This window comes from Nipponia nippon, unplaced genomic scaffold (assembly GCF_047370975.1).
Source record: "Nipponia nippon isolate SJK-2023a ecotype South Korea unplaced genomic scaffold, ASM4737097v1 scaffold_4, whole genome shotgun sequence".
Classification (NCBI taxonomy): Eukaryota; Metazoa; Chordata; class Aves; order Pelecaniformes; family Threskiornithidae; genus Nipponia; species Nipponia nippon.
In genome coordinates this window covers 69,123,630-69,143,278 of record NW_028262358.1, presented here as the reverse complement: position 1 = coordinate 69,143,278, position 19,649 = coordinate 69,123,630, and the positions used below count along the sequence as shown (strand labels likewise).

General features: G+C 36.5%; 1 protein-coding gene across 2 annotated transcripts in view; it reads right to left on the bottom strand.

The window, feature by feature from the left end:
• TRDN (triadin) overlaps window positions 1–19,649 on the bottom strand; it is a 239,576-nt gene that overhangs the window by 179,381 nt on the left and 40,546 nt on the right. For both annotated transcript variants that reach the window (XM_087774852.1, XM_087774851.1), the window contains exons 3-5: window positions 14,657–14,698; window positions 7,838–7,975; window positions 5,913–5,939 (exon numbers count right to left, since the gene is read on the bottom strand). In XM_087774852.1, coding sequence (XP_087630978.1) covers window positions 5,913–5,939; window positions 7,838–7,975; window positions 14,657–14,698 — 207 coding nt within the window. The remainder of the gene's footprint in view (window positions 1–5,912; window positions 5,940–7,837; window positions 7,976–14,656; window positions 14,699–19,649) is intronic.

The window sequence follows — 19,649 nt, the reverse complement described above, 5'->3', positions numbered from 1 at the left end:
TGAATTTTTCCAGATAATCTTCTGATATAAACTATAGTAATAATAAATTATTATTTATATATAAATTAGAGTTATTTTAAACTTTAGAAAACCCTTTTAGTAAAGAATTTTAAATGCAGGAATCTTAACAGGCACCAGTTGGCATTTCGAACATCCTAAGGTACTCTGGTATTCACCAGCTACCCTGTAAGGGTGCACTTCTCTCATAGGTCCTCTGTCATTTTTGTCAGTCCCGTGCTACATCTAAGATACTGTGTGGTATCTAAAATGGCACTAGTCAGCTATGTTTATCCACCTGAATCCTGCCCTCTGTGTTTCTAAGTGTGGGAAAAGGTGGTTGCTCAACGATACTGAGTTAAATGTAAAACTTTCTAATGTATATAGGACTTCTTTAAGAAAATGGATGAGTGGGACTAATTACCATGGGAATTTAGGAAAGAAAAATGTCTTTTTCAAAATCTTGTTATGAAACATAACCGCTTCCAGCAACTTACTGCCATGGAGATTTTGCTTCCTAATGTACATACTATCTATCTGTAGTCCTGGGTTCATAGAAAGTGGTAGATGGATTACAGCCACGCATGAAACATGTTCCTGTTGAATTCAGTGACACCATGGTTCAGGGAGTCCCTGACTGGGGCAAATGTCTAAAGTATGGAGAACTGTTTTGAGAAATTATCACTGTATTTTTGACAGTTCTTATACCCTTCCTGAGGCATTTGCATTGGTCACTCTTGGGCAGCAATAAGGATCTATCCTATCCACTGGGTGAGCTGGACTTTTGGTCTGATCATATATAACCATTCTTATGTACTTAACAGATAAAAACAATCTGTCACACATTATAAATTGTAGGACTAAAACCTTAAATATTTGTCAGTATGTTTTTCCCTACCCTGTTTGAATACCCAAACTGGCTCTTTTTAGGCTTATACAGGCCATAATGTCAAACCCACTTTCAAATCTAAATTAGGAAATCCCCTACCAGTCTTCTCTAAGCAGCTTGTTCCTACCTCTCCCCTTTCCCAGACAAAGCTGTCATAGATGTTTGCTTAATCACTCTTAAAAGGAGATGCAGGAAATGGTCTGGTTTGAGAACTTTTCCTCTCAGGAAAAGTTTGTCATTTTTAGCTCAGATTAATACCCAGATCTGAACAAACAAATATTTTGTGCTGAATAAATTCTAACTGTCTTAACCTTGGGGTGGAGAGGGGGTTAATGGGAGTGAGTGTCTATAGTCAGGTCTGGGGGTACTGCACCTCGGCCAGAGCTGCTGAGGGTAAGTCAGTGTAACCGACTATACCTTTAGAAGCTGCAGTGACTTTTAAGAAGAGCATGATTTGTATTCCTTCAGCATATTAATAACCAGCCTAATACTCAGTCAACCATATTCTCATTTGAACTGAAGACAGAAAGATAAAGTGCTTTGCTGAAAAGTTTATTTGTAATTAACAAATTTTCTTGCAACCTGTAACAGAAATTTCTGTTGTTTGTGCCTTCTTGTTTTATGATTTGTTAACTGCATTTTTCTAAAAAAAGATTTTTATAACCAAGTAAGGAGAATAGGGTTATTTCATATAACTATTTTATACATCTTTCTATTTCATACATAGACTAGCTCATAGAAATTTAGAGATCCATGTCTACCTCAAGGAAATCAAGTTTCTCTTGATCATTTGTATAGAATAATTTTATGCCAATAGAAACCTATCTGGTAATACAGAGATGGTAACAGTGCCATGATGGTGCTTTATTTCTTACTCTGCTTTCTACGTTCATTGTATTTATTGAAATGAAAATTACTTACAAAGTGACTTACAAAGTGATGTGTGTGTGTGTGTGTATGCGTGTGTGCTTGCATGTGTGTGTGTGTGTGAGAGTTCAAGAGAGAGCAAGAGAAAGAGACAGAGCGACAGAGAATTTAATCTAAGCGCAAATATAAAATCAAGGAAGGATATCTTGCAAAAACAATTTACTAAGCTTCAAACTATAAAGTAAAAAAATACATTACTCTGACCTTAGAATCTTTTTCAAAGGTTTCCAACAACTTATTCCTAAGACCACATACCGGATTGATGTTTCCCAGCCAGAATGCATCTGCTGTTTTGAAGCAGAAGAAGATGTTACTTTAACATACTAAAACCACTGCTACATGTGCACCACTTGTCAGGAGTACCCTGGCTAGCTAAACAAGGAATCCATGTTCAGATTTCTAGTAAAAAGGACCAAAATATGAGAAAACTTACAGCTGTCAAATAATTGGATTTATCTCTAAAGGTTAAACTAACCGTGAAAAAATGAACAAGATTATCAGTCATAACCATTGTTCTAGAAAGAAATGAAACCAAAAACATATTAAGCCTACAAGAAACTGTTATTAAGCTTCTCAATATCTTTTGTGAAAATGGTCTGCAGTTTTAGCATGTTGAGAATATGCATTGTTAAAGACTGCGAAGTCCTCTACAGACTAATCTTTCACTATCTCCACTGAAGAACACTTTTTTTTCTGGACAATATCAAATGTTCACTCTTTTCCAATTATTAAAGATAAATACTAGTGATAAGACCTGGACTGGCAAAAATAATTGCAATAAAAAAGGCACTCGAGAGGCATTTTCATCCTTTCTAAAGGATTCTGAAACTAATATTAGTCCTGTTGCATGTGCAAGCCCATCATCATTATTGTACTTTTATTATCTTTGCTTTCGATTTACAACTCTAGGAAGGTGATCTTTGCTTTCTTTGGGCTCGTAATTATCATTACACTTTTCTCTGCTTCCTTCATCAATACACAGTGTTCTTACTACTGCCCCTGAATTTTTTTCAATATGTAATTTTATTGTGGTACCAGCAATCTTCTTATTTTTTCAGTTACTATATTCCATTATAAAGTAATTTTTGTGCTAACATTTTTGCATTCATAAAATCTGCCAGTCAATAGATCAAAAGATTGAAGGCTTGTCCATATACCCAAAGTAGGTATGGAGATTTTTCAAAAACCCTCAGCCTATTCATGAATACCACAATATCTGTGGGTTAGATCCAATATAAATACTTAAAAATCAGGCACAGCAATCATCATGCGCATTTCCAGAGTGAAATTTGAGAGAGGCTTCCTGTAAATATGTGCAAAAACTCAAACTGTTCATGTTCTGGAGACAGCAGTAGTGTACTGCACAATCTCACTGGGTCATTTTTTTGTTTAGGATGTTCAAATGCCACAAGCATAAGAAGACCCACCTAAAGAAAGATCATTCACAAAGCTATAGATAATAATGTTGTGCAGAGTGGAAGCAAGTTTGTTACAGAAATGGTCCTTTATATGAAAACAGAGAATACTCCATAACCTAAAAATTTGGTTCTGATTTTGTGGATCTAACTACTAACATTTTGATACCCAAAAAGTGTCCAAATTAATTTGTATAGCTGGTCTTCCTTTGGGTCCAGCCCTAACAGCAGTCATATGGGAAGAATCACAGATGCAATGTCTTGTTTTGCTTTAGAACCCTTTTCTTCTGGAACTCTTATTTGTGGACCATAGACATGACAGTACACATTAGTTAGGAAAAGCTACTCAGAGAGATGTACACCCTGTGCTCAGAGGAACAGATTGTGACGTCTGTGAGAGTGCTGCCTGCACGAGCTCCTCTGAGCCCTCGCCTCACCTCCCAGGGCTTTACCTTCTGCGCTCATGAACTTTAGCCCTGGGAGCAAATTTCACTGCACCTAAGAAAAAAAACTGTTGACTCTAGACTTTATGACAGAGCTCTCAGAAAACTTCTATATAGGCTTAGACAATTCAACTCCTTGATGTTTACACAATTTTAAGAGAAGTTTGCAAAGAGAGAGAGTAACAGCTCTGAGGAGCTCACAGCTGTCTGTCACTGAGCAGATATGCGCAGTACTCTGCACTGGCCTTTCTAAGGGACTGGTGGCTTCAGGCCACATATGTTGTATTTCTGTAGCCAGAAAAAGAGGTGACAAAATCAAAAATAAAGGCCAGATCCTAGCTGCCAGGGTGAAATGGAGACCTCCAGTCATCTGGAGATGGTAAGAAGTTATCTGAGGATGTTGGTATGTGAAAGCTTATGGCTATACCCAGAAATTGTCTGAGACCACTCTCTTCATCAGTCCTAGTCAAGAAATAGCTTGTTGCAGGGAGATAAGGATGGGACTTCTTATCCTCTGAAAGATGGAGGGAAAGATCTTGAGCACACATCCAGGGAATGGAAAACCCCATTCAAAATCTGTTTTATAGCTCAGGCAGGTGAAGCATATTTGAATTTTGGCCCTTTCACATCTGTGTGTATGAGTTATCCTGTAAGATACCAACTCCAGAGGAATCACAAGCTTCTTGTCCATTTCCCTCACCCTAAAGATAGAAGACTTCCTCAGGTGTTTATCTCCAGGGCAGGGTTGTGTGCTTTGAATACTGAGAAAAATATTTCAAGCTGACAGTTAGATACTCAGCTCCTTGGATCAAGGACTTTTAGGTCCAATCAATCATCTCATCCCTTCCAACTGACTAATTTAAGCAGCTTCCAGTTTATTTTGAAGGCTTCTCTGATTTCTATTTCTACGACTGAGTGTCCCAATGCAAAGTGTAAGGCATGAGTATGTCACTGATTTCCGAAGAAGCAGGCATTGCAATGCTAAGCATGGTGTTCACAACGTTTTTAGGGATTAAGCCTTCCCAGCAGCGAAGTACCTCCACAGTACTCCCAACCTGGTCAGCTACACTGGCCCATGGTGAGTGGACACCTGCCACCCATGTACCTGGCATCTCTGTCAGCAACGTGCTACAGCTTCAGACTCTGCACCCACTGTAAAACTAATAGTGCATTTCTCTCTTTGGGAGAAGAGACACAGCAATGCTGAGCCCTTTTAACATTGTTACCAATCGAGTAAAGGGATGGAATGTTTTCCTACACCGTCTATAAGTTTTCTTCAGTCCTAACATGAAGGATCATCCATAGAAACATGAATGGTCCTGGTATTCAAGGCTGTTCATTCCTTGGATGTCCTATTGAGACTAACAAAATACGTCATTAAATAGAATCCTGATCCAGTTCCAATTAACTTCAGAGAAAACTGGATTATAATCTCAGTACCAACTGGGGTGACAGATTCTTCAGTACGGGCATTTACCTATTGACAATTTGATGGATACCAAATTCAGATCACATAGGGCTGTTACACGTCTTCTTATTATTGAGCTTGCTCAATTTGGAGCAAAAAACACACCTTAGTTTTGAAAAGCTTTACATCCTATCACAGATTTCTCAAGCCTTCTAATACATTTTCATTTTGATTTAATAGGAGTTGAACTTAAGTTTTATGTTTCAGCACAACAATTTTCATGTCTGAAAGGATTTATATTATAAATCCTATTTGCTTCACTTGTCTGCTCTAAAAATTCAATGACAACTAAGTAATTTTTTTTCAGAAGATTCAGAAGTAGTCCTTATTTTAGGGTTCTGCGCTGGCACAAGGTAAAATGCTTTTACAACACCTCATCATTATTTCTCGCTAAATATTCTTTTTATATTATGATTTCTAAATATTGTTTCTATCCAGACATACACATGACTCATTGGCATTAATAGGAGTCCCACATATAGGGGAAGGATATAGGTAATATTATTTCTGTAATTCTATTGGGGTTTTATGAACATTTTTCAGGTTTTCTGGATAATAATGAAACAGTCAAGAATTCTCACAGAGCAGCAAACAGTACAGCAAGTATTATTACTTGAGTTTCTTATTTAATGATTTTGTTAGAGAACAACTTACATCATTAGCAGACTGACATGTAACTAATGACAGAATCTATATCACAGATATACTAGTTAATTCTTAAACCAATGCAAATGCAAAACATTTGCCCTCTATAGTAAAGGCAACTGACCAACCTTTTTTCAGGGAAGGTTCCACTTCACCTAAACCAAGAGAAAAGAATAAAAGTCAGAGAAGAGATATCATAATAATAAAAAAAATCATATTTTGTCCCATGTTCTCTCATTGTGATTTAAAAAAAAAAAAATCTGTTCTTTGTATGCTAAATGGGAAGCACTCTATTCTGAGATTTTGGATTTGTCATAACACATCTCTTTTACCATTGAGGTTTTCCTGGGTCTGGGGTAGATAAACTCAATGTGCAGTAGTAACCAACAAAATGTTAAAATCTGTGTTTGTGCTTCTGAATGTTAACTTGTGACTAAAATTTCCAATTTGCTTGATTTTCTGCATGCTTCCATGTTTTAAGGAAAACCCCAGTGGTTCCGTTTTAGCTCAAAATAATAAAATGCATATGCAGGTTAGCAAGGTTGTAAATATAGCAACACTTCCAGTGAAATCCAAGGCACAAAAATACTCAATTTCAGTGGAACTATGAGCATTCAATTGCTGCAGTGTGTCACTCCACCTCTGTGTGGGACATGGAATTTAAAGGATTGAGTCTGGATGGCTGTGGCAAGTGTGCAGCCTCAGCTGCAATGACTGCAGCGCATAATGGGCAGTGAGTTCATATACACTTACTTTTTATGATATAATGCAGTAAGTTGCCTACTGCCTTTTCACACTCCTGGTAGGTATTGATGAAATTCCACTTGGGTCAAAGACTGGGACTGAGGTTTCCAAACACTTCTTAGTGAGCATTCAGATCTTGAATTTTTGTATGTCAGGTATTTTATGACCTTTCCTACTTGCATTAACACTTATCCACTTGAGTATTTGAAAGCTTGCAGATGCTTTGGGAGCTATGAAATGGTAAAAATGAACACTTTTCAAATTTTAGCAAGCTCTCCATATTTCACCTTTTCTGCTTCTCAACCATATGAGAGATTGGCTTTCTGCTAGTTGTAAATCGTATCTCAGAATAGGATGCCCAGTTCACAGACTCGCATGTAGCAGCCTATCTATTAGTATTCATATATGGTGCTAATATAAAAAGCTCATGCACACATTTAAAATGTAGAAATCTGATAATATCTCAAGTTTCTTAACAAATGGGTAGAAATCAGTTTCAGTACATGTTGCTTTTTAATTATATTCTGGTATAGTCAAATAGAATATAAAATAAACTACCATGAAATGAAGATGTCACTCCTACACTCATCGCTTGTCAAAATGACCAATACGATGTGACATGATGATCCACTACTGCTCTGCTCATACCAGGAAACTACTTTTTTTATAACACAAGGATAGTTATTTCCAAACTTGAAATGTTAGCACTTTAATTTCATTTATCAGATGATGTCACATGAAGAATGTTACTGCAACAGTAAAACCATAATTTCTAGTAAACTGAATTATTTGCAATATGCCATCCAAAATCCCCTTAGTTCAGCCAAAATGCTATTTTGTCTTTCCCTCTTTTTTTTTTTTTTTTGTTTCAATATATTGTCCTGTCATCAATATATCAAATAAAGAAGTTCTAAGTTTCTTGGTCTATCTTGTATATTTACTGGGGTTCTTTAGATTCTTGCTGATTAAAAGAAAATAGCTATTGCCATTCTCTGAAGCAATATCCTGATGCATATTTTGGTTGTGGCTTTGAAGTCTTGTATAAATTAGTGCTCTTTACTTCAAGATGTACTAATGGTAATATTTAATTCTGACAGCTTTTCTGTAATGGTACATTAAACACAAGATGAAAGCTAACAAAGAGACCAATTTACTGATTGGAATAGCCAGTAGATGCTTTATTAGCAACAACGTTCACTTTTCATTTTGTTTGACCTTCTTGTCTGTGAGGTTAAAAGCTGAGTAAGCCAACATAATGCATGTAAAACAGCAGTTAGAGCAGTTACAGAAGTCTTTACATTACAAATACCTTCATCACTGTCATCATCATCACTCCATACGATGTCAGACAGTAAAGAAATAAAGCCATAAAGCCAATCAGAGGATTCTTCCAATGCCTCATGAATGATTCTCAGTGGTTCTGTGCTGAGCTTGTTAACAGATCTTCCTGAGTGCAGAGTTTAAAACAAAAGCAGTTTGAAAAAAAATACTCCTTCAGTGATTAAAGTTAATTTTCATTTTATACAGGACTAATTATGCTACCTCCTTTAACAAGAAAAAAGATTGTGAATGTTAATTTTTTTTATTCAAGGGTTTGAGGACAGCTCTCCTTCCTGTGCAAGACTGGTATAAACTGTATCCTACTGTACTTGCTGTTTGCAGAGTGATTCAGGACCCAGTGGATAATTTGGTCTGATACTGTGCTCCAAGCTCTGGCTGTTCTTCTGAAGCTTGGTTGGGTGAAAGATAAATATAGATTTGATTCTACCTAATATGCATCTTTTTAGATAACCTCTTCCTTTCAGCCCAGTTTTTTTCTCTGGCCCAGGTCCTCTGCCTCTTGATGCCTGTTTAGGATTCACCGCCATCCGTGTCCCACTCATCATGTCACGTCTCCCCTTGAGCCCCTTCCTTTACACGAGTCCTGGCTGAGGAAATTGCTGAGTCTGGCTTAACCACACAGACAGGTTGTATCGTTGCTATGGAGTACATGTAAAGGATCGGAAGAAGAACGCTATGTATACTTGGGCCAAAATAAACCTGAATCCAGAATGAAGGGGAATACAAAGTCCAAATTGTGACACAGAGACAGGTACTTTCAAACATGTACTCCTGTGTATCTCGTTCTTCTCTTACAGCTTTTCTAGAGTTTCTTTTACATACGCTTGTGCACATCTGGATATTTAACTAGTCCTTGTCTTACTGCTCCTGTAGGCAAGTAAGCTGGCAAACAAGGAGGTTGTGCAGTTTAATGTGCTCCACCTTCCTGGGACCTCTAATGGAAGTGAGGCTCCTGCTCCCCACTGCATCCATGCCCAGGGAGAGCAACCATCAGTGGGTAATACAAGTATTCCCTTAAAGGCTTTTCCAATTGTGATTTCACCAGATTTCTCCCTACCCTCTTCATGCTGACATAGTATTTCAGAAGAACTTTCCAGCCTCTGACAGAGTATTTATTCTGACCTTTCTGTCCAGCAAAGTTTTATTTTCTTGAAATCTGTACCAAACACTGCTCAGGAAGAGGGACAACTCTCATTCAGTCCGTGTTACTGTCCACTGTACTTGAAATGGTAGACTGAATAATTGCCCTACCTGTATGAAGGTTTCCTACAAATGTAGACAATTGAAGGTAGGTCACAAATATGATTCAAGTCATTTGCCTAGTCTGGTTCCTAGGAGTTTCAATAGAAATATTTACACTGAATTTAACAGTATCAAGATGGGAACCATATCTCTGTTTACCACTATCTTTCTGTATGCAAATATTTTAGTAGGAAGTTAAATGCAAGTCTCTTCACAACTACTTCTGGTTGCAGTGTTCTGATTCACAAGCCCAATCTTAGCAGTAATCAGAAGTAGTCTCACATGGACTTGCATGTTACAAAGACAGGCAAAGTGCAGGCTTGAAGCAACTTCTTTGATGGCAGCAGTATGAACAGTTATTTTCTAAAAGTGCTGTAATGAAATATACAAGTAACTTTATTTGAAAAATAAACGTATCACTCAATAATTCCTTTTATTTCTAATTAACTAATCTGAAACAGAAAAGACCAGGCTAATTTTCTATTATTTTGCATCTGCTTATTAATAATTTAGACCAAAGAAATATTTTGGTTAATAATTTTTTGAAGATTGTATTACATAGATATATGCTACTGAACAATCAGGCACATCAAATAAATTAATGGTGTGCCATGATGAAATTACATAATTGCAAAGAAATATGCATAATCTCTTCGTTTAGTGTACTATTGTGTGCACTATTGTATTCAGAAAAATTGAGTAGTGTAACGGGGAGTATTTACTTTGCTTATCATAAGGCATTTATTTATTTGCATTGGCCTCATGCATTGAGATGCAGAGATTTTTTCAACTGATGTGCCATAAATGCTCTTCTCAGGTGTTTACCAGGAGAATGAATACTTATATTCAGGCTATTAAAAAATAAATCTGCAATGTGACCCCTGATGTCCTTTGCACTTTATTCTAAGCTAGAGGTGCTAAAGAGTCCAAGTGGACTAATAGAATGGACATGGCCCGAGGGGTCTTAGTGTAACTGAGGTTTTGATTCACAAGCAGGGATGGTTTCACTTTGGACAGTTGCCTTGGTGTCCACTCTGGCTATCCACCTACCCTTTACCCACTGGCTGCTTAGGGATGGCTCAGTTGCTTGTATAGCCAGAGGCTTTTACAGCCGCAGGGACTACAGCTGTAAACTAAACAAGAATTGGTGTCACTTTATTTTAGTATACTGGTCTATCAACTAGCAGTTCAAGAGCTGCTTCACAGGTAGCAGAGCTGTCCCCCTGGGCAGGCGAAGGAAATGCTCAGAGAAGAACAAGATCAAGAGCAGAGGAAATTATTCCAACCACCCCAAGGCAAGCCATCTTTGCTGATGAATCAGAGCCCTCAACGTCATATCCTGGTCTTTAATTCTTAACATCTTCATAGCAAACTATGAAAAGGGATTAGAAATTGTAAGTGTCCAGAGGCAAAATTCTCCAGTCACGCCTACAGTAACAGGCCCAAGTTGCAAATCCTGTTTTAACATTAAAAGTTTAGAAAAATCAGTTTGGGGCTGTGTAGAGGACACTTTGGTGGTATTTACAAAATTAAATTTTATATACAAACAGATACTGTGAGATCTACTTGTGGTCTGATGCAAATGACACAGGCCTGGAAAGTTGTCTCCTTCTGCATAGATCTTCTGTTTAACTTTTGTTGCATATTTACTACATTTTTTACAAGTACTGCTAACAGTAACATTGTGTCCTAAAATGCTTAAGAACACCACACCAGGTAATGCTGAAGTGAAAATTATTACTGATCAAATCCATTCTTTTACCTCTCCCCACAACTTTAACAATAGCAGGTTGTTTCCCTAGTAGAACAAAACACACACGAAACAAAGGAAATAAAGGAATTTGGGGTAACAAGTAGAGAGAAAGATGTGATTTGCCTCACACACATGCAAAGAAAGATAACCGTTTCCAGAGGATATGCATACTCTTGCTTCAAGAGTGAAGCTGAGAGAATGCAGATTTTCATAATAAAGTTTGAACTTGATGTTTTGATGTAATTTAGATTTTTTGTTTATTTACAGATGTCCAGCAAGGGTACAGTATGATGAATTTTTTTAGAATAGCCTTGGATTCAACACATTCAGACTGGATTAGCTGTCCTCTGTCTGACTTTTCATTTCTTGGCAGACCTTAGAATACAAATTACTTTTAAAACTAAACTCACAATATACTTCTCTTGCTAGCATATGTTATATAGTGTGCAATATATATTTTGTAACTAATCTATAACATAAACTATAATTAATATATGATATATCATACATCATATAACATATAACATATATCATCTATTCTCCTGCGAGTAGCAGGGGCAGGATCTTGAATTTAAACTGTAAGGAGTCTTTATGAATATAGAGGATTCTCAGATAGATACAGGCTGCGCAGTTCTACCTTTTGCTGAACTTGTAAACAGGGACTGAGCCAATTGTTCCTCTTAGATAATGTAGTAGCAAAATACCAAATGTCTGTCAAAGGAAGAAGGAGGAAGGAGGGGAAAGGAAGACAGTGGTTACTCAGCAGGTTAAGGTCAGGGATGAAACATGCAATTAATATTGAAGAATTTTTGTTGACAGTATGTAATTTCATTTAATCACAGCTTAAGTTCAGATTACCCTATCTAGCCAAATGTACCTGAAAGCCAGGTGTTGAATCCCTGGTGGTTTCTAGACTCCCTCAAAAGCCAATGCAGAGAGGCATATTGTGACCTTCAGAAGGCAAGGCTCTCACCTTCCTCTGACATCTTTTCTAGGGTTATATGAATTAATATCCAAAGATGCCCATCCCTTTACATTCACTAGGAAGGAAAGGAAGCCTGAAAAATTAGCATGGACATGACACCTTATTTTCATATGACTGAGGTATGTGACATGGATCTTATTAGTGGTGCTGTTCCATATTTAAATCCTTCTTGTCATTGTACACTTTGTCTAAGCATTTAGATTTGTAACTTTACATTCATAATTAATTCCAGGTCAACACAACTATTCACCTCAATAAATTACTTGCATTCCAAAACAGTACTGTCACCACCAACAATTCTTTGCTATAACGTTGTGTTTTGTCATGGCCTTTTATTACTTGGTACAGCATAAGAGATGTTTTTCAGTTCAGTAAAAGTTCAGCTCTACTTGTGCTGGGACTTTCACTGCTATGAGAATAATTAACGGTTTTGCCTTTTTTTTTTTTTTTTTTTTTTTCAGTGAGAACTTCAAAATTTTAATTCCAGAACTTTCTGGCAAATGCTAAAATTTGGAAGAGCTAAAGCTGACAGAGAAACAATCCAGTCAAATTGAAGGACTTTGTATACTACCTTTCAACAAAACCTTATTGTAGGAAAACTCAAATGAATTTGGTTGGAGAATGTTTGTTACCTGTTGTAGATATCTGCAAGAAAATTTGGAAGCTTGTTTGGATTTTCTTTACTAAACAAATTCAAATTGGGTTAAAATAATTCTTTAAGAAATCATTTCAGATGTGTTGTAGGTATTAAATTCTTCTGAAAACTTATATATTTTGAAACTGACTTTCTTGATCATTACATCAAAATTAAACTGCTACAATTCTTCATAGCTCTCCAGTGTTATTGGTACAGAAACAGTAATTTGATTCAAAATGTGTGAACAAGAACTCTGACCAACTAATTTGTTCAGCTTTGAACTCTCCTTGGTTCACAATTTTAACTCCAATTGATTTGAAAATAGAATTCGTACGTTTAATGATAATTAATAACTCACATTTAACACAAGTCTCTGAAATCAACCAATGGCAGACTTCCAAAGTCCTTCAATCAGCATTAGGTACATTCTTGAGACAGAAGATAATTTTCATGAAGTAACAAAGTTACTTCAACTTCAGTAAAATTGTGGTATTTTGTGAACAGAAGAAACCTTCCTTTTTTCGTCAGGACTGATAATGAGTCCTTTGGCAGTGGCTTTTGGAAACAGGAATTGATTAATCGCATGGTATGATTTGTTGTAGCACATCAAGCAAATTTGGTTATGTTTCATGGTCTGTGTCATTTATTCCTGTGAAGTGCACAACAAAAAGTGACTAATTGATTTATCTGTGCAAATCACTTCAGTCATTATTCCAGTCTTAATAACTCTGCCAGGAATGTAGTCTCCTATCAATCTTTTTTGCTTGTCAAATAGTTAAATATATCCTCAGAGTTCAACCTATTTTAAAGTTGTTGGTTTTTTTTTTTTAATGAATTGCAGTGAATTGCTTAATAATTGTTGGATTTTCATCAATTACATATTTTGACTCCAGCGAATTGAATACAATTAAATTACAAATGATGGTAATTATCTGGTGTAAAGATTGATCTGTGAGATATAATCTAATTCATTGATACTGACAAGGTAGAGCTGATGAAGACAGAATTTCTGTCATGTTTGATAAAATACAAAAGCCTAACACTAGTTTGTGATAATAAAACATATCCTAGTTTTAGTAAAATATTCTATTATAAGTATAGAGAGACCTTCATTTTAATTTGAAAGTTTATTTATTTTAAGGTTTCTTATTAGTGGTAGTAGTTTGTTCCTGCGGTCTTCTGAGTAGTAGTATCTAAGATATAAAACTCAATACACACATAAAGTCTTCCATTATTAATATTCCAGTTTATCAGCATAGGTGTCCTTAGGTCTTATCTTCCTATTTCATAGACTAAAATTTTTGTAATGCTTACAGCACTAAGCTTCAAGACAAACTTTGGGGGGTATCATTGAATTATAAGCGTAAAATAATAATTTGATTTTGAATTATAAGTATATTGAATTATAAGTATAAAAACAATGCCAAAGAAAACTCAGGCTCAACATTACCCAGCCTTAGATAATTATATTGAGGTCAAGTCCATAGAGAAAAACTCACCTGAAAGTGGACAAAGGCATTCTACCCAAAATCGAGAACAAAGTAGTTATAACTAGAATCTACTTTCCAAAATTTAGAAAGAAATTCACAAAATGTCACAAACTATCAAGTAATTTCAGGTACTTTTATTATAGCCATACACATGGACAGGAATGTAGGTTTAGGATGGGCTTTACATGTAATTTATATGACTTGATTTGATATCAGCTGAAAGGTTTCTGATTTGATGGATCCAGCCCTAATTAGGTGGTGTTTTCCGAAACAGCCAGATATTTTATCTAAAATAATTTGAAGCTTTATTTTTTTCTCATTCTAAGGATTAAATTCTCTGACTAAGAACACAGATCCTAACTTCAGATTAAAAAGGCAGTGCTGTTAAATAATTGTACAATGGCATTTTTAAAGGGCATTTATGAGGGTAAAATGAGTATCTCTCAGCTTGCCACTGTTTCCTGGGAATCTCCTGAGTGAGTGCATCAAGCATGTTGTGAAAATCAGGAGGAGGCTATTGCAATGAACATTGCAGCCCCAGCCAGCCAGGTTTGGGGGTTAGCAGAGAAGCAGTGCTGCCGCGTTCTGGCACTCTGCTCGTGCCCATGCTTTGTTATCGCCGGCCAGCAGACCGCACACGCACACGTGTATTCAGAACACTGCAGGCAGAACGTCTTTACCAGGTGGTAAACAGGGATCATCGCAATGTTGTGAATAGGTGGCTATAGTGGATGGCAACAGGATGAACCCCAGAAAGGCCAATAAAAAAAAGGAAGAAACACCGTTAGCAATAATGAACATCCTCAGCTGTCGCTTGACTAAAGGAAGCAGTTACAGAGTGAAGTAAGGAGTTATTTCATCTCTGTGGGGCTGCTGTTATGAAACAGAAATTGGAGTTCATTAAAAAGAAAACCAATATGCTGTAGGTGTGAGATAATACAGTACGAATTAGAGCAATGTAAAAACATGGTTAAATAAGGCACAGGTGTTTTCACAAGTTACAAATATATTCTATTGTTGAAAAGAATATATTACATATAGTTGATTCTAGTTGAATTATTTCAATTTCTTCAACAGCAAATAACCAAAGAATTACATTACTGCAATTGTTACTGAAATAAATTACTGGTTTTGTTTGTTTGTTTAAAATTAGAAATTTCACAGATACCATTACGGGCTGGAAATTTGGTTTGTGTTTTGTATCCCATGAAGCGCGTTTAAGCATGCACAACTTATTTCTCTTCTTAGATCCTTTCCTATTCATTGAGTCAGTTTCTGAAATTTCATATTTTCAACTTCGTGACTTCATGAAGTTTGATCTATCACAATTTATCATCTTGTATATGTTAGACCACTTGGGATGAATGCACCACTTGCAGCACTGCAGTACTTATAGACTGTCATTCTTTCCAGTATAAAATCATTTTCTAGGGGTTTATAACTCAACTGTAAGATTTGCTGCAGAGTGAAACATGGGAAATAAGATGTCATCTGGGCAGCCTTTCTTTAAACTGGAATTGGGTTTAAATCCCTTTAATTGTTTTTATCATTATGGAAGACAGTGAAAAAAATTATTTTGTAGGTTTTGGGTACATTAGTGGAAGTCCCATATAATTTAATTAAGAATTTCATTAAGAACTTTGAAATGCATAAGCTGTTTACTCATGCTCTGGACTGACACCTGTAAATACAGTAAAAATCGTATTTCAAAAGACTATAGCACTGTTTTGTTAAGTTCCAAAGTGAGGACAGCAAGGGACAACACCTTTTTTTTTACATCCCACTCCTTTGTGCTGTAGGAGATTTGTGTAGGGTTTTGCATGTATGGAAAAGCTTTTACCAATTATTTCAATTTGGTGAGACTATGAAACACCTCTTCCACCATGAGACAAAATTATTTGTTCTGTTAAGTTTGCTGGTGCTTTAAAGTAAGCCGGAAGTTAATTCTTTTTCCTGAATAAGTGCAAAGGTATTATCTGTTTTAATACTGATGGATATACTGTCATAAAATAGAAGTGTCAATAGAAGTACACTCTTCTTTTTGCAGTTCTTAAAAGTTTCCAGTGAACACAAGCCCAATAGAATAACTACAGAGTGATAACATTCCCAAAGAAAAATGGATGTATATATTCCTAGTAATGATTATTTCACACACAAAAAAAAGAAAATAAACCCAGTAGAATAGCCGTTTTTTGCTGACTCTCTTAACAATGAAACAAACACTCTACACATAAGAGGTTTTGCACATTACAGTTTTATCATGCAGGAGACTGGGAAAACAAATGTCCGTGTGTCAATTATACAGTACAATTTGTTTGGAGTCCTGTTCTTTACCTTCTTGTGTCTTTTTTCTCCAAAATACAGATGTTCATGTGAATATATCGTTCCTAATTTTTTGTTTGTTTTCCTCTATTGGAAAATATTAACAGATATATCATCCTGACTACCCAGAGCCAGCCAAATGCCACAACAATTTGGCCAGACATTTTGCCATTAACTTATAAAGGAAAAAGGAAAAAAAAGGCTTTAAAGAGAACATCTGACTGGAATCCCTGCTGCTTCTTGTGGGGCTGGGAGCTCCATGCCTCCACGCCCTGTTTGCTCTCCATTCCTGTCATTGACAGGCGTTATTACCTCCACAGAGATCTGCCTTGGCTGCAGGTCTCTAAAAAGCCTCTCTATGATTGAGCAAAATGAATTATCCACAACAAAGAGCCTGCTATTTTTTCTTTTATGAAAGCAGTCACAATAAAATGGCAAGCTCATCGCGGTCTGTGTTTTTTCTATATTTTCACTTAGATTGTTTTGTGGGTAGTTTTGGGTTTCATAGATTTGGTGAGGTTTCATTAGGTTTGATTTAGTCTGGCCTTTAGGTGACTGGCTAAATCACTACCAATTTACTCTGAATATTGAACACTCTGGAGCTGAAATTAGGGTGGTGTTAATTAGCTGTAATTGGTCACAGAGATGGCAGGGAATTCTGAACACTTTATTAGCCCATTAGCAAATGTGGATTCCTGGGCAATCAATCTTTAGGACTAAAATAATCTCAAATTATTTAGTTACATTTACCAATTAAAATATATAATCCAGTTATGTGTAGAAGAAATGCGTGAAATACATTCATGAATTATGAAGCCAATTAACAAGGTGTATTTTCTAACACAAAAGATGGTAGTAATAACAAACTGTTGAAAAGCACACATCAAATCAAAATGAATCTTTTTTTCTGCATTTCTGAACATTGTGAGAATGTATGAGAGATCTTCCAAAGCAGTATGTTACTTATTGCATATTCATACATGCTACATACTGCATGAGATTCGTAGTTTCTTATCTCAGGCTTTTGTAATGCATGTCACCTTCATGCCACATTAGAAATATGTCAGTCATCTTTATAGTCGTATAGTACAACATGATAGGAATGCAAGCTTTCATTTCTTTCCTCAGAGGAATGAACATAACACACTAAAGAAAAACACTGAAAAATTTAATTTTCTTCTTCTGGGTAGATAGAACAGGGGCAAATATTTCACCACTGATCTAATTTTTGGCTCATGCTTTCCTCTAATTCCACTGCCAAAGCTGACTTGTAAATCTCATCTCTGTTCTAACCTCTGAACAAACTGAGACATAACCACCAAGGAGGCACAGCTTTACACATGCACCCTATAACACAGGATCCTCCTGCAATATTTTACATCATAACCAGCACCTCCTGAATACTACAGAGTACTATAGAATTTACAATAATGGATGTGTAAAATTACACAAAATAAATCTTAAATCTTTCTATAAGTGGAGCTTGAATTCATGTCATCTAACTTCAGCTACCTAAAACCTAAGTGTTTTAGCTAAGTTCCTCAGCCTCCCTCAGTTCTAAAGGCTCCTTTTCAAATACTGAATAGAGAGGGCCCTCCCAACAGTAATTTACCACATTTATTTTAGGATGAAACCAAACACCTCATTTTCATATAGTTACTTCTGGGACAAATTTCATCTTATATATGTCAAAATTCCCAAACTTGATAGTTTACTTCCAAAAGGACATGAAACCATAGTAATCAAGAAGAAAAACCTATGGGTTGGTACTCTGTAATCATAGAGGCAACGTGAAATTTATACTGGTAAAAGAATACATAAGAGCTAAAATACATATACTAATACATTGTGTCTTTTTGGAATTATTTGCTTTTAAGATAATGAGAGCAAAATTGTTAATTGTTGAAACAAGAGAGCAATGCTTGCGTTCAAGTCTAAAATATTTCCTACTCTGCTGATGTGTTGTGTTTCTACTGAGCTCCATGAATCTCTGTATAATCTAGGTAAACTCATAATTTAGAGCATTACATTTCCTTTATTGGCCAGAAGGCTAGCAGCTCTTTAGTGTAATCAGGAGGAGCAAATCTGTATTTATTCCTTAGCCGCACAGTTCCCAGCCTGGTTTACTATGTCAACCCACTCCTGTCTTTTGCTGCAGTCAGTCCTGTGCATTACAGTGTCTACTAGCGGCTCTGCTATGGAGATGTTAATTTCTGGCACAGAAACATAGTGGAAGTCTCTGGTGGGAACCCATAAGTCAGAGCCAGCCCCAGTGTGGAGGTGTGTGACGCTTTTTACCGAGCTCTCCCAGAACTCTTCCAACTCAGGTCCTTGCTTCCCACATATCTGGCAAAGGGCTAGCTCTGCAGATGTGCACAGTACGCTTTTAAGTCATCCCACTAGGAATCAGTGTGAAATACCTGCGTGAAAATCAACAGGATTAACTGTACAAATGAGTGAGTGAAATCCTGACTACAAAGGTCCATAGATCCACTCCTTGTATGCAAGGATGTGAGAATCTGCCCCTTAGTTATCTTTGTGTCTCCACTGAGATCTCTGGCTAGGTTCTTTCTAAATACCTTATGTAATTCTAACAGATGTTTCAGTGAAAACTTGCAATCACATAAATGTTGATCAGTAGGCATTTCTAGAGTTCATCTAGTACAATCCTTCTCAGTGAGGGACTGTTCCCAATACTGGATCTGGCCAGCCATGGCCTTCTGGCCAAATCTTGAACACTACCAAGGATGGAGAATCTGCAGCCCCTCTCAGCAACCTGTTTCAGTGCTGCACTGCCCTCCTGGTAAAGACTTTTCCCCCTGCAGTGTTCAACATGAACATCTTGGGCAGCAATTTCTGGCCATATCCCCCTTGTTATATCACCTGATACAGCAAGAACATCATCTTGGTAACTGATTGTCATCTGTCATCGTTATAAATGCCCTTCAAAAAGCTGCAAGCTGCTCTTAGGTCACCCTTCAGTTTCCTCTTCTCTAGACTAACTGAGTTCAGCTCTCTCAGCTTGCCTCATTCATATGCTGTGCATACTTTCTAAACTTGAACTTCATGGAACTTCAGGTAAAGAAATGGGAAAGAAATTGAATGCACTGACTTATGAAAGGCAAGTGTTATTTAAGGAAAAAATACACTAAATATTCTGTGTTTTATAGATTAAAAAATATACAGTTGAATATAATTTCTTTGCCATCTTTCATTTACATTTAAATACTAGGAAATTAGTTTTAATCATGCTTGCAAAACAAAACTTACAGTCCTGAAAATAACTATTCACTACTTTTCTGGTTGTTCAAAGAGCAGTGTCAAACCCAAGAGAAAATATCACTGGGATTT